General features: G+C 40.7%; 2 protein-coding genes across 3 annotated transcripts in view; one reads left to right on the forward strand and one right to left on the reverse strand.

Annotated features, from left to right (window-relative positions):
- Positions 1 to 4,411: 4,411 nt before the first annotated feature.
- Positions 4,412 to 5,746, reverse strand: LOC132098356 (small ribosomal subunit protein mS33-like). Of its 2 annotated transcripts, none has more exons than XM_059504493.1 (3): positions 5,226 to 5,746; positions 4,812 to 5,032; positions 4,412 to 4,724 (listed from the first exon to the last, which is right to left on the reverse strand). In XM_059504493.1, exons 2-3 carry the CDS (start codon positions 5,024 to 5,026, stop codon positions 4,619 to 4,621), a joined length of 321 nt encoding a protein of 106 aa, XP_059360476.1. In that variant the 5' UTR covers positions 5,027 to 5,032; positions 5,226 to 5,746; the 3' UTR covers positions 4,412 to 4,618. The 2 variants fall into 2 exon arrangements, with proteins under 2 accessions (XP_059360476.1, XP_059360475.1); XM_059504492.1 differs by having other exon boundaries at positions 5,191 to 5,745.
- A 1,776-nt stretch (positions 5,747 to 7,522) lies between these two features.
- tmem178bb (transmembrane protein 178Bb) overlaps positions 7,523 to 14,926 on the forward strand; it is an 82,433-nt gene continuing 75,029 nt past the window's right edge. Inside the window, exons 1-2 of the mRNA XM_059505067.1 lie at positions 7,523 to 7,885; positions 9,008 to 9,646. Coding sequence (XP_059361050.1) covers positions 9,265 to 9,646 — 382 coding nt within the window. The 5' untranslated portion in view covers positions 7,523 to 7,885; positions 9,008 to 9,264. The remainder of the gene's footprint in view (positions 7,886 to 9,007; positions 9,647 to 14,926) is intronic.

Genomic DNA, 14,926 nt, shown 5'->3' on the forward strand with positions numbered 1-14,926 from the left:
TATCACGGGGAGGCACTCATCAAAGGTTCGTTTAGCAGCCTCTCTACATGTTCTCTCCGTGATAGCCTGCGGCTACAGTTCTGCGCTCTGGAGTGTATTTTCTATAGGTCGCCTCGCGTCTAACCCCCACCGTTACGCTTCTGCGGTCGCCGAGGCGCCGCACGAGGTGGTGGTTTGGGGCGATGTGTGCGGCTTGGACTATGAATACAGTGATGCGCTGGAGTTTTTTCCACTTTGCTCGCTCTCCCCCACTCGAGTGTGTTAATCAGCAGATTTGCTATTACAAATTATGTTTGTCCACCGTGGCTTCGGACTCAGAGTAGGCTCTGGCCGGCACATGCGGTTCTCTCCCTCCGAGCGGACAGGAGAAACGCGCCTCCCCTTCCTCAGTGAGCTGTCGGATGTGGTTACCCGTGTGGTGGATAAACTATCTCCCCCGTGAGCCGCTACCCTTCTTCACGGACCTCCATCAAGAGGATCCGAGGTCCTGGAAGCAGCCTTAATTAGCGCACGTCACGAACGCTGCGGGTTTCGCCACCATTGCTGACATGGCAGACTGCTGTTATACAGCGTTGCCGCTGGTGGACGAACTCTCTAGCCAAACGGATCGCGCCAAACTCGGCCGCGGCCTAAAGTCTCATCGAAGGCGTGTCGAGTTGCGTCTAATTTTGTCAAATTTACTTCACTTTATGGCGGTTCTTAACGAGAAAGATATTACAACCGGAGGCTGTGAAAAAGCTGTGGGGGGCAACAGATTTGGCGCTAAGTGCTACCAAACATACTGCCCGAGCAGTGAACCGTTCTATGACGGGGATGTTAACGGTCGAGCACCACCTTGGCTAATCTCACCGACATTACAAAAACCTGAGTTGGACGGCAAAAGCCTCTCGTCCTCTATCCCCTTACAGCAGTTCCTATACTTTGGCTGTTCGTCAGGGACTGTGCCCTCCACTAGAGAGTGCTGTTGGACTGCTAACGCACATCCAACCCTCTCACTGCAGTCCCCACGCTCTAACATTGACTGTCTCGCAGCAAAGGCACCTTGAGCATCATTGGATTGAGCTATCACTTGAGCGCCCCCTCAGACACTCTGCACAATCCAGCCTTCAGAGTTTGAGGGACGGCACAAGAGGCTGACTAAGACGGCCTGTTTATGATGGCTCACACAGCTGCCGTAATCACGCTAGTGGCGTGACCCGATGTTCATTTTGTTGGATTTAATTCTGCCGTGGATATGTTTCAGGATTAGGGGAATAGGGGCTATAAAAGTAGACCCCTCTCAGATGGAGTCAGGTTTTACAGCCGCTATTTTGGTAAAATAAATTAAAGTGACGATTTACGCCGTTGGAATCTTGCACTCAAGATGAGCAAAATCTAGATGTTAACGGTAAAGTCTATTCTGTCTCAGATTCAACCAAACAGTTGGTTTGTTACGATCGATCTCAAGGATGCATATTTTCATATTCAGATCATCAAGAGACACAGGAAGTTCCTCAGATTACCTTTAGAGGGCAAAGCGTATCAATACGGTGTTCTTCTTTTGGCTTAGCCTTGGCTCATCGAGTATTTTCGAAACGCATGGACGCAGTTCTGGCCCCGTTGCGGCTCCAGGGCGTTCGTGTATTGAATTGCCTGGACGATTGGCTGGTGTTAGCACAATCGCAGACTCAAGCACACTCCCATCGGGATCTTGTGCTAAACATCTAAACAGCCTGGGCTTATGCACGGATTTCTAGAAGAGTGTTTTAATTCCCTCTCAGCGGATAACCTTCTGGGAATAGACTTGGACTCTCGCACGATGACAACAAGACTATCTCTCCCGTGCGCTCAGTGTCTCGTGTCATTCGTGCGTCACTTCAAAGTGGGTCGCACAGTGAAGGTGAGTTTGTGCCTCAGACTTTTAGGTCTAATGGCAGCGGCATCCCCTGTAATCCGTCTGGGCTTACTTTATATGCACCCATTTCAGTGGTGGACGACAAGCCGGAACATTTCACCCCGTTGTCTTCCTCATCGGACGATTTCGGTGACACGGAGGTGTGTTATGTCAATAAGACTATGGATGTCAACCGAATTCCTTCTAGCTGGAGTTCGGCTTTGTGATTTGTGCTTCCAGAGAGTCTGTCACGACGGATGCGTCTTTGACCGGTTGGGGAGCTGTTCAGGTTGGCGAGAAATATTCTTCTTTGGTCTCAGAACAGATTTCTGTCGGTCCGAGCGGTTCATGTCCCCGGACTTTTGAACTTCGGAGCGGATTTGCTATCCAGACAGACTCTGGAGCAGGGGGAATGGAGGTTGCACCCCCAAACGGTGAGCCTTTTATGGCAAATATTTGGAGAAGCAAGAGTGGACTTATTTGCGTCGAGCATGACTACGCATTGCCCGCTGTGGTTCTCCCTATGCCCTCCATCGCCCCTAGGCTTGGATGCGTTAGCTCACAATTGGCCCAGAACCAGCTTGTATGTTTTTCCCCCGATTCGTCTAATTCCAGCAGTGTTATCCAAGATACGGCTGGACAGAGTGGAGCAGCTGCTGCTGGTGGCTCCTTGGTGGCCCACACAGCCATGGTTTGTGGACCTGGTCAGTCTGTTAGCGGGCTCTCCATGGGAGATTCCCCTCAGACAGGACTTACTATCGCAAGCATAGGGAATGATTTGGCACCCAAGGCCAGATCTATGGAAGCTGTGGGCGTGCCCTCTGAGCGGAGTGAGTTAATATGTCCCGGTCTTTCTGTTGAAACCACTGAGACTATAATGAATTCTAGGGCAGCTTCTACGAGACGCTTATATGCTTTCAAATGGAAACTGTTTACGACCTCGTGTGGAATTCGTAATATGGATCCATAATATGGATTTTCACTTTCAACAAGTGGTCTTGGAGGCTTTACCCCCTGCAGAGGCGGGGTCAGGAGATCTGAGTCTTTGCCTTGTCAGAGCGCTGAAGACTTATGTTGATCGAACAGCTCCATGGCGTGGGTCCAACCAGCTTTGTCTGTTAGGACACAAAATAGAGGCCATGCTGTCACAAAGCAGCGCATGTCCCTTTGGCTGGTGGAGACTATATCTTTAGCCTATGAGGCGCGCGGACTCGCTTCGCCCTTAGGAGTTAGAGCTCATTCCACGAGAGCAGTGGCTTCATCACAAGCTTTCTCAGTGGTTCTTCTATATATGATTTCCGCGCTGCGGCAGGATGTTCCTCACTGAGCACTTTTTTTTTTAAGTTTTACAGTCTGGATGTGAGGATGGCTCCTGGCTCCCGGGTTCTGTCCGCTTGAGCAGATGCTTTCCTTGGATTCCAACTATCAGGTATGTCAGGCGTTATGGTATAGGGTTCCCATACGGTGACGTCACCGCAGCATACCTTCTTCTACGTTACTTCGGATAGTTCTTAGTAAGTAAAATGCCTTTATAAAGTAAGATATATGGGAATAAGTAAACTGTCTCTGGAATAACATATTGCGAGTAATATTTCAACATGAGCATTTAGTGAATACAAACCAATTAGGATTATTTGATTGTTTAAATTAAGAATACAAAGCTTTGATAAAAAAAATAAAGATTACAAATTACTAAGAATTATGAGTGACAACAGATAATTGATTTTATATAAGTTGTTTGCTATACTGTATAAAAATTCTCATTGATTTACATTATAATCAGAATTTCATTTCCTATACTGCACCAAATTGGATATTTCTGTTCTGAATAAACTTGAGATGCTCAATATTCTCACTATATCATACTATATAATCTATAAAAGCCTGATGTATTAAATATGATAGCATAGTAAAGCACATATAAACATTTGATTAAGTATCTAGCCAAAAACATAGCAACTGTTTCTTTTTTTCTAATACCCAAATGTAGATAGGGATCTGAACACAGCAGTTGGTATATGCATTAGGCACAAAAGACATATGCACATAATTATTTCAATAGCTGTGGAACATGCAAATAAATTTCTTCAAAATAAAGGACCAGAATATGAACATTAATCAGAAGATGATGTGGCTAAAAGTGGTCAATTTGAGGCTCTAGGATACAACAGATGTTCACTTTTAAATGGTGCAGATGTTTTTATCACCATAGTTTTGTCCAAATATAGTTTATACTGAATTCAGTGTTATTAGCTGTAAAAGATTCAGGAGAGTAACCTGATCAATAACACTGACAAGAATAGAAAGTTATGATGAGCTGCAAAAATTTACTTTGTAACCTAAGAACAAAGAGTAGGTTTACTATCAATGTTGCTAAAATAAAGTACAAATTACCCAAAATTAAGAGTAATCATGGTCAATTATTCATTATTCACGCAATTATTGCACAAAACTCTGCAGAAAGGCATAATGGACAACCATGTCAAATTAAAAAAAGAAAAGAAAAAAGAGGGTATTGCTAAATGAAGATGCAAAATGTACAAAAATGAACATTTATTTCCATCACAGACAATAGTGAATTTAGCATGTGTTTTCGTTTCCCAGTCATCTCCGTTAATAGAACATGTCACTGCAATCATAAACATGTACTGTCGTCCATACAGATACAACTCATGTACAGAGTTTCTTCATCGGATTCTCTGTTCATAATGTCCATTCATAAATAGCAGAAATTCGCTGGTTTGTCTACTTCTTCTTTGCAGCTCTCTTCCCTTCTCCCTTCTTGGGTTTTCCTTTACCCCGCAGTTTCCTCAGTCGTCTCATTTCCTCCTTGAAATCCTGGTGCTCATCCCTAAAACAATGCAAAAAAAGTGTCAGCTATAAAACAAGAATTAAAAAAAACAATAAATGTCCATAGGTTCATTATGAATGAGCTAACCTGAAAAGTCCCATGAATCTGAGCTTCTGGGTCATTGAATAGTAGATCTTGTGAGGGGGGTACCAGTCGTACACTTCTTTTCTCTGGGCCAGCGGGGGTTCTTTAAACAACTCTACCACTTTCATAGATTTGTAGTCTGTGTGACGTGCCACATCGCCAAATATCCGGGAGCTCAGACGGGCCATGCGCAGGGCATAGCTAGATAGACCAGCCATCTTCACCTAACAGTACACACACAAATGCATTAATTTAATGTCTTGTGCATTCATTTCCATTAATGCTTTAATGGAAATAATATTATATAAATACATTTCAACTCTATATCTTTTAAACACAGTTATGCATTTTATTAAATAGTCTGCAGTTGCTGTAACGTTACCTGGCGGATAACAGATACAAAAATGGTCTTCTTACCCTTTCAAATATGTAAAAATGTTTCAAAAATGTATGCTTTGTTATAAAGGCATGTAAACAGATATCAAATACTGAAAAAAATATATCCAGGAACTAGTTTGAGTATTCATTCATAGTTGACAATTCAACCTTCATCCGTTCAAACACACATTGGAGAAGAACGTGAATAACGCGCACGCGCGCAGCAGGTAACGCGCTTCCTCATCCGTCTCAGGTCCTTGAAATGTGAATAATATGGGATTTAACAGGTTCAGAACTATGCGTTTTGCACGCTTCAGATTTCCCCAAGTTACATATTAAAACGGCTAACAAGAAGAGCCATCTGTTTTAATATGACTTAATGATGTTAAAGATTTCTTTATTTATTCGTAAACACTACTGCTTAAAGGACCTAGCCATAGAGGACAGTTCTTTACAAAATAAAAACGATTTCGTGCAGTCGGTCAGTAATTCGTGCCTCAACCTTTAAAGAGCTACATATTAAATTTTATAAAGTTCAAATACCCTTTAAGCCTGATTTTAGGAGCCTCGATCTTCACTGTGGAAAAGGTCTTGTACGTAACAGGAAGTTGTACGCCTGTGTAATCATTCCGTTTGCGAGTATCTGCCAACATAAGAGTTCCGTCTATGTAACTCCTATATTATTTTGCATAGCCTAATCATCACAGTTCTGTGTGTATGTTATTGTAATGATTTCATCATTAAAAAACTTTTCTTTATATTTATTTAAATGTAACGTCAATATATAGCCTATACCGTTTCTTTATTAAATGTGCGAACAACTAACTTACCTAAAGGTTTTGTGAAGTATTGAGTGTGGGATTATTGGAAAATGAAAAAAAACTTTCAAAATGAAGAAAAACTCTTCGCCATATTCTTATCACTCAAACCAGTTAATAAAGGCTGCGTGACTGGATTCGCTCTCATAGCCACTAGATGGCGATATATGCATTAAAGAAAAACAATGGTAGCCACACGTAGAGCATGATAAAAATGAATTGATGGACAGCTCGGATTAGCATGACAATCACGTTTTCCCTTTCCTTCCAGAGAATATATCTATTAACACAATTCTGGGGACAAAAAAAGGAACAAGATAACACATCCTCAAATAGCACACGACAAATTGTCTTGTGTGTATTGGCTGCATTTTTAGATTACATTGTTCATTTTTCACTGTCAGCTGCAAATAAGTTCCAAACAAACTTTGCCACCCTTTAAAATGTAATTAAAGTTTAGCTGTCAAGCTGTCATTCATATTCTCCTAGTGACAATTACAGTCCAACAAAATTCAATAAAGAAAAGACATCTCCGAATATGAGTTTATCCAATGCAACCAAGTTAATATGCTGTTTCAGACCCATTTTATAAATGTCACATTTGTCAGTAGCTTTAGCCTGAGACATGACATAAAGATCCCCTTTAATAATTTTCATAAAGAGTAGAAGGACAAATGCCTGACATCTTCACTCAGATGCTGACTTTTAAATGCATAGTCATCCTGTAGTGCAAATCATCCTATTCTCTATTGTTTATTGCATTTTTCTTATTTAGTAAGAAAACACTAACCATGTGAACAGTGTGCCCGGCAAACAGGTAAAAACACTCTCTTTCTCTCTCTCTCTCTCTCTCTCTCTCTCTCTCTCTCTCTCTCTCTCTCTCTCTCTCTCACACACACACACACACACATAGGCTATATATATATATATATATATATAAATATATATATATATATATATATATATATATATATATATATATATATATATATATATATATATATATATATATATATATATAATTTAAGAAATGGCCTTCTAATTGTTGATGTTTCATGACTGAACTGAATCTTTACTAATGTGGAGCCTCATATATCAATCTCGTACACATAATCCTACATACACCTACATACAAATGTGTGAAGTACATGAGAGTCACTACTTTATATGTAGGCTGTGTGGGCAACCCAGTAAAACAGAAAACGTTACAATGGCCTCAGTCACACAGATGCCACGGCTCTCATTCATTATTCAGAAATATACCTGACTGCTGTTGGTTCTAGACAGACCATAGCGGTTTCAAATATCAAACCTTTATGAGTAAGAAGGGTTTTGGGGTCTGGTTTAGTATCGGTTTATAGCTCTGATGATGCAGAATGGCAAAATGAAAGACTTTGATTATTTATTCATGAAAGACACCGGTTTTCTTCAGGATTTGTAAATCTAAGAGAGGATGCCAGCAAGGCAACTCCAGTTACAGATCGACACGGAACCAAGAACAGTAGTGCGACTCCTTTAAGAGGGCGCTTTAATAAACAATGAACATCTCACATTGACAGCATGACATCACCGCTGTTTTTCCCAGACAGAGGCAACATGCACGGAGGATGCTGGGACCATATTGTCCGAGGAGGAGGATGCACCATTCGACAAATGTTCTGATATCGATGCACTCATTTAAACGCGAATCGTTTGAGATGCAGCGTCGTTGAACGGTTTTGATATTTCCAGCACTGCCCATTTATTAATGTGTGTCGCTGTTAAATAGGAATATCTGGCAGTGCATATCCTGGATAGCTTATCGTAGTGACTGCAAACGTAAACTGGGCAGGAGGTGCATTATTGGAGTGGAGTGAACCAGTTTTATCGGCTTTATTTGGGGTGAGTACAGAATTGAATTTACTTTATCAGTCTTAGAAACAGGGCCCGTGGGTTTTCCAATAATGGATGCAATAAGAGCATGTACCTTATTATTTTAAACATTCCTTCACAGGAAGTATTTACTATTTTTGATTAGCCTATAGTACGATTTAAATATCGCTGAGTCTTCTTAATAAATTTATTCAACAGACAGCAATTTTATAAATGTTCAAGCATCCGAGAATGTATGAGACAATAAACCTGACTGCGACGGTGCATTTCTATAGCCTATATGTAACATACACCTGAAAGCAAAAATCTATAGTCTGCCTGCGGCAGGTGGGCTGAATGTGATGGGAAGGGTTGAGAACCGTAAACCGGTTCTTATTCGAAACCGGTTTCATTTATTCAATAGCGGAAACGAGTCTTTTTTATCAATTTCGGTTCTGTTTAGGGTTCTTCAGTAAAGTTATTAAAATGTGGTCATTAACTATTCTTCTGCAGATGCGAGGAGAAATTAAATACTCTGGCAGACAGTTTCCTCTATTACTAGCATTCACTATGTTTACCGAATCTATAGCGCGACCATTGTAGACCGAGAATGACTCTTACGAACCGGTTCTTTTGAGTGAATTAAAAACATTCAGTGCCACCAGCGTAGTCCAACTCCCGAACAAACGACTCCTATGAGCTGGTTTTTGTGAAATGGTGATGGTCTACTCATATTCTTCAACGAACGACTCGGTTCTTTTTAAATGAATCAGAAGCACTTCTTATATGAATTGTTATAGGTAGCCTTTTAAACGGTTGTCTTGAGCAACACAGATTGACATTTAACCGTCAAATACACAACAGTAGGCTATATATTTGTAGTGTGAATTTATAATGACGATAAATAGGCGTACTGGCCCACACAAATTTTCTGACTTCATTTAGGGCCCAGAACGTTTAAAAATCCTAAAATCACTCATGAATCGTGTCCTGCCTTTACAGCATAATATAAATAGTATATTTAGCCTAAGTGACGCAATGGGGTATTTTGTAAAACTGTTTCGACTGAAACCCCATTCTGTATCAGCTTTATTAAAAATGGTTAAAGAAATCTTCCTCGGCATTTATTTATTTATTTTTATATTTTGAAAGGCTTGGTTCGCGTGAACGAGGACTGGACAGAATCGTCTCGTCTGGTTTCATTCACTGGAATTGGAGTTGAAGGGCTACGGATGGACGTTAAATAAGTCTTATTTTCGGCTGGGCTTCAGCTCGAGCTCTCCAAAACAAATTCCACTGCACCGACTGACGTCCGTTCTCTCTGGCCGCGTGCCCGCCGGGATGCGGGTGCACGTCAAGGAGCTGTCCAAGCTGTTGTGGTGCTGACGCGGCTCTGAGCGAACGCGAGCATGGCTGCTGGGAAGTTGCTGCTCTACGCCGGTCTGTCTCTGTCCCTCTGCGCTCTCGGGATGCTGGCTGTAGCTATCTGCTCCGACCACTGGTACGAGACGGACGCCCGGAGGTACCGAGAACGGTGCCGAAGTTTCTCCAGTCGCCGGAAGGACCCGGGCTTTATTTACATCCCCAACAACAGCCTCCCTCTGCGGGCGAGCCGCTCGCGCCTGGACCGCTGGGAGGAAAAGCTGCTGCTGGCGCGGAACAGAAGGCAGCTGTTCGCCATGAGCGCCGCCGATGAGTGCAGCAGGCAGTATAACTCCACCAACATGGGCCTGTGGAGCAGATGCCATCGGCTTGGATTTGATCAAGATATCGAGGACCTTATTCGAAAAGGTAGGACAGTGAGGTGTTGTGTCTACAAGTGTGCAATGCAGATTACGGTGTTTGCAAGGCAGAAGAGTAGCTATTGATATTCCTCAAACATCTGGTACAGGTTTGCCACATAAAACTGGTATAAACACATAAAACACATAAAACACTTCTTGCGATTTCTGTTAATTGTATAAAATAATAATTCCATTTTAAGTTTAATTTAATGTAAGTTAAAATAAATCAAACTAAATTCAAAGTTCAGAACCAAATTACATTAAAGAATTATGACAATGTTGCTGACAACAGGCGGACCATCAGGTTGTTTGAATGCATTTGTGGGAGCATGATTGATCAATTGTTAATTAGTCCGACCTGTCTGTACATTGTCTACTAATAGTGAAACCGTGGGTTTTAATTACTTCAAAAACAAAACGTACCAGCCTATGTGTTACTGATAAATCACAGGACAGCGCTGACAGAAATTTTCTGCACTCCTGAATGTTTCTGTGTGCGTGCAATATGATGTGCGAGCAACTGGCTGCATGTATGTCCGAATGCTACAGTCATTCTAGGTAGCACCTTAATTAAAGCAGCTATTAACCACATATACATGAAACAAATTTGAGATAAAAATTTTACATGATGATGTAAACTGAGTGTATCACATATATTTGAATATTCAGCATTCAAAATGCAACAGAATCGATGGTATCATTGTAATATTTGCATACTGATTTGTGTTCAGTCTTGTCATTCTAACATCTTTTTAACCAGCATTAAAGTCTGAAACCTTACCAGTATTCTTGTGCCTCCCTGCAAGCACTTACCTTACTACAAGTATTACCTTTAGGGACAGCACATCCAGTGCAATACTGCAGTGCAATATTTAGTAAACCACTTAAACATTTTCATCCATAAACTCAAGACATACACAAACCAACATCAGCCTTCACAAGTGGAGGCCCACTAAAGACATTACAGCCCCATTAATGTGCACCAACATAAAATGGACAATAATTAAAATGGCAAGTTCACCATTCGTGTGTTAGCTGGAGAGACGAGTCCTTAAAGTTGCGAAGCCCTATAGCTAGTTTCACACTCTGGGCCTTATTATCTTCCACCAAACTAGGTTAATTTAATCCTCGCTGGTTAGAGGCATGTGAGATGAATATATTTATAGCTTCACACACAAAAGGATGTCTGTAAATAGATCCTGAGCCCCAAGCTGTGCTAGCCCAAACACAGAAGGCTGTGTTTCAGTCAAGGTACACCAAAACAATTGGCCCAGACTTGCTGCGGCTCACACATTCTCCGGTTACACGCTAAACCTCTGTTTTCAAATGTGTGCTTGTTCTGGAAAATCAGCAGCACAAAACGCCCTCTAAAATAAAAACAAGCTTATTTGAATTGTGTCACCTCCTCTGGTACCTGTGCCTAAAGTGTGTGCGATTACATAAGAGCAATTTTGTGGTTAAGAGGTGCCCCTGTAGTGCTGTGTGTTGCATGAATGTGTGCAGTACCAGCCGATTGTGTGTTGCACTATCAGCAAAAGCTCATTTTACTCTTTGGGGCACCTGTCAGCCACATGCTGCGTGCTGATTTGGGATAGGGGTTGCATAGATAGAATAATGCAGTGTTATTCTAGACCATCTCTGCCATTCACCTTGGGCAAGGGGTGATGATGCAAGTCGCAGTTTGCCTGTGTGTTTGAGATATAATGAAAAGTAAAGAACAATTTGTCAATAGCCAACTATTGTAAACCTGTATTGCTCAGATTAACAGCTGTTTATCTGCACATGCCTTATTTGGTAAATATTAGTCAATAGCCATTTGTCTTAAATAAATGTGTGAATGCTACTGTTACATATCTTTTTTATGATTATTCATATCATTATCTGGGTTGCAAGCACATCGTTTTATGAAATGTGCTGACTGTGCCTATAATGGCATCACCCATCTCTCAGTGGAAGCTTATTCTCTGTCTCTACCCAGGATCCTGTTTTGGGAAAGAAAGCAGGAGGAATAGAATGATGTATGAGAGAGCCAAAGAGTCGTGCACAGATAAGGGGTTAAATCTTAAGGGCTTAAAGACGGGAAAAGTCATTCATTGGAAATGAAACATTTAATCTCACTATTGTATGTTTTGGAATTTAAATTAAAATACTTTCTTCAACTACCACTTAATGAGCAAAGATAACTATAAGTAAGCCATTTGAATGATGACCAAAATGACCATTTAGACAATCATTTAACAATTTTCTTTTTAAAAGCTGTCTCCAAATATAGGACAAGAAATTATAAAACTAAGATATAAATGAATATATTTAAAAATCATACAAAATATAAGTCAGTTTGTGAATCTTTCCATTACAATCCACTAAAATACATAGAACTAAATAATGACTAGCAGACCTATTCTCACGGCAGCTCAATAGCAGTTACACGGATGTTGCAGGACCTCTGGAAATGTGCGATTTGTGCTGATTGGTGCCAAAATAACTTCAATGTTAAGAGTTGATTAGCACCATGCTACCATATTCCTTTTAGTGATATAATTCTTGAAAGTTCCACATTATAGCAACATATTGTACCAAAGAGGGAAAATTTATGTCTATAGTTTGCAGAAAGACAAATATCTGTGCAACAAAAAGGGTGACCAGAAATAGGAAATGATGCGAAAAATGGCGGTATCTGGAGTTTGCGGAAAATTGAGGAAGTCTATCTGAGCGAGCATGTGAGAGGAGGGTGAGATCATGCAGAAACAGCCAACCCATCTCATTGTCCACCATCTGTCCCTGCCTCCCAGCGGGACACCCATCAGGGATGATGAAGACATTTTAGACCTAGAAACACAATAAAAGTGACGAGAGATGCTCTACCTCTCACCATTAAAACAGACAAACCTAACGTTAAGAGGTTAAGAAGGGATGTGAGGGAGACAAAGAGCGAATACAGATGGACACTGAGAGAAATCACAAAATATATTCAGTTTACATCAAGGACAGATTTCAGTGTGACATTTGGATCTCAATTGTGCATATTCACGGTATTATATGGACGTTAAATCTCACCTTATTACAGAGGGCCCTCCAAATCTATTCTTGGTTAGCAGGCTAGAGCGAAGACAAGGATTGGATTGTACTTGAGATCTCAAAGGATCTGACTTCCTTATTTTCAGTGTTTAAATTAGACGCCATGGGAGGAAGAAGCCACACCATCATGGTTCAAAAAGTAAGTCACACTGGAACTCGGGCACTGACACTAATCAAATACACAGGTGATGAGGTGGGATGCTGGGAACATCTCTTGGGAACAAGGAATAGACTGTGCACTAGAGATTTTATTGCGTTGAATTTCCTCTTACAACAATTTTATTTCCAAGGCATATTATATGACAAAAAATGGGTGTGACTTTCAATAAAGTGTAGAGAAAGGGAAAAGCGTTCAGTAATTTACAAGGCCAGGAGGCAATTAAGATCCTTGGAGGAACTATACTTAAATAAATGAGGTATCCAATAACCTCCCTTTTCATTTTCTGTTACGCCTTTCATTTCCAACAAATATCCATACAGCGAAATATGACTTGACAGAGTGCCTGGACTCAGCCCACGACCAGCAGACTACGATTTGGCCTCAGAGTGTGTAAAGCACCCTCATTAGTGTTGGAAGAATATTTCTTTCTTAGTTCGAATAAGACATCCAATTGTGCATTTAAGATATGACAGACTTGAAATTAGGACCCTGCTTGATAGCAGCTTGAGTTATATCACTTTCCTCTTCCTGTTGGAAATTATGCTAATATGATCACTGGCTACCATGTTGGAAGATAGCGACATTTTCATCACACCATGAAAGCTCTACGACCTGGAAGGTCACGTGGTTCTTGAATGGATTTAACGTGCTTTTCCTAATGTTTTGTGAGGAGCTTGTGCTCTAATCTGAGACATGTTGGGGTTTATTACTGGGCTTTTTTGGAGTAAACAGTGCCATTTTTTCTATTCAAAGCTATTTTAAAAAACATTTTAACATTGCAAAATGCAACATTCTGGGTAATGTACTGTGAAATCACACATCTAGATTGATATATGTTATGACGGCAAAAAAATGATTAAATTCTTGAAATAACATCAGAAAAATGGAAACATTTAGGACTTGATGCAGATCAGGCTTAAAAAAGTAATTTAAGTTTTCAAGGTAATATTTAATGTTTTTAAAATATAAAGATATCTATAAGTAAGCCATTTGAAGTATGTTAATAATAATTAAAGGTTCTATAATATGGTAATGCAGAATAAGGCATTAATATGTGCTTTATAAATTCTAACAAACAGCCAACATGCTAGTAATAAGCATGTTAATAAGCAACTAGTTAATAGCGAATAGTGTCCTCTAAACTAAAGTGTTACTGCTAAATTAAGACTGGAGTAAAAAATTTACTTTTTTACTTTCTGAATGCACATTAAGGTCATATGCACAGTACATTGGTGCTCAGTATTCTATATGAAATAATGTCTGTCTTGTATCAAAACGCAACGTTTCTCTTCAGATAATGTCACCAAACCCATCCATTTTTTTTCCTGACACCATTCTAGTATTTAACGGGCTTCTTTTTCCAATCAACTCAATTATTGATGAAAAAAATTGTTCAGTTGACCTGAAAATGTCACATTGGAAATAAAAAGAGTTGCGAACGTCGTTTTAGCCTGACTTAAAAACAGTTCTTGATAAATCTGTAATTTCAGAACCGTGTCTGGAAATCGCTCTGAAAATAAGCCCCCGGAATACTTCTTCCTAATTAAAACGTATAATTATTTTCCTGTCACAATGCTGTAGGGCTGTTATAATTTGTTCCTGAATGCTAGAAAGCACAAGCCCTGCTTATAATATTCAGGCTGACGACCATCTGTGTTTCCACGGGACTGATAAATGTCGGCGTTTCACGTGGCACCGTGCCGCAGGATTGAAATCGGAGAATGTTGCGCGACCTGGAGTCATTGTGAGCCTCGTTGTTTGTCTTTCTGTTTTCCCTGATGAAACCTGGCACAGGTCTCCTCTCACAATCAGCCTTGTGAGGTGAACAAAGCGGAGGTGTGGGGGTTGCCATGCAGGGAAGTGGAGGAGGATGGTTGGAGGCAGCTGAAACGCTGAAGAAATACCAGTAGTAAAGCTGCACCTGAAAGACAGGGAATAGCTGTGAGAGAACTGCAGTGGAACTGTGGGTAAAATGTCCAGTCAGATGAATGCGGCTGCTTTGTGAAATTACAGGCAGAAGTGGAAGGATAAAGAATAGATGGCGAGGGC

Source organism: Carassius carassius, chromosome 22 (assembly GCF_963082965.1).
Source record: "Carassius carassius chromosome 22, fCarCar2.1, whole genome shotgun sequence".
NCBI lineage: Eukaryota > Metazoa > Chordata > Actinopteri > Cypriniformes > Cyprinidae > Carassius > Carassius carassius.

Bases quoted from the DNA above. Each gene is read 5' to 3' on its own strand.
- LOC132098356 (XM_059504493.1), bottom strand. From the start codon at position 5,026: ATGGCTGGTCTATCTAGCTATGCCCTGCGCATGGCCCGTCTGAGCTCC. The intron at 4,725-4,811 runs GTTAGCTCATTC...GCATTGTTTTAG, and splicing joins AGATTCATGGGACTTTTCAG to GGATGAGCACCAGGATTTCA.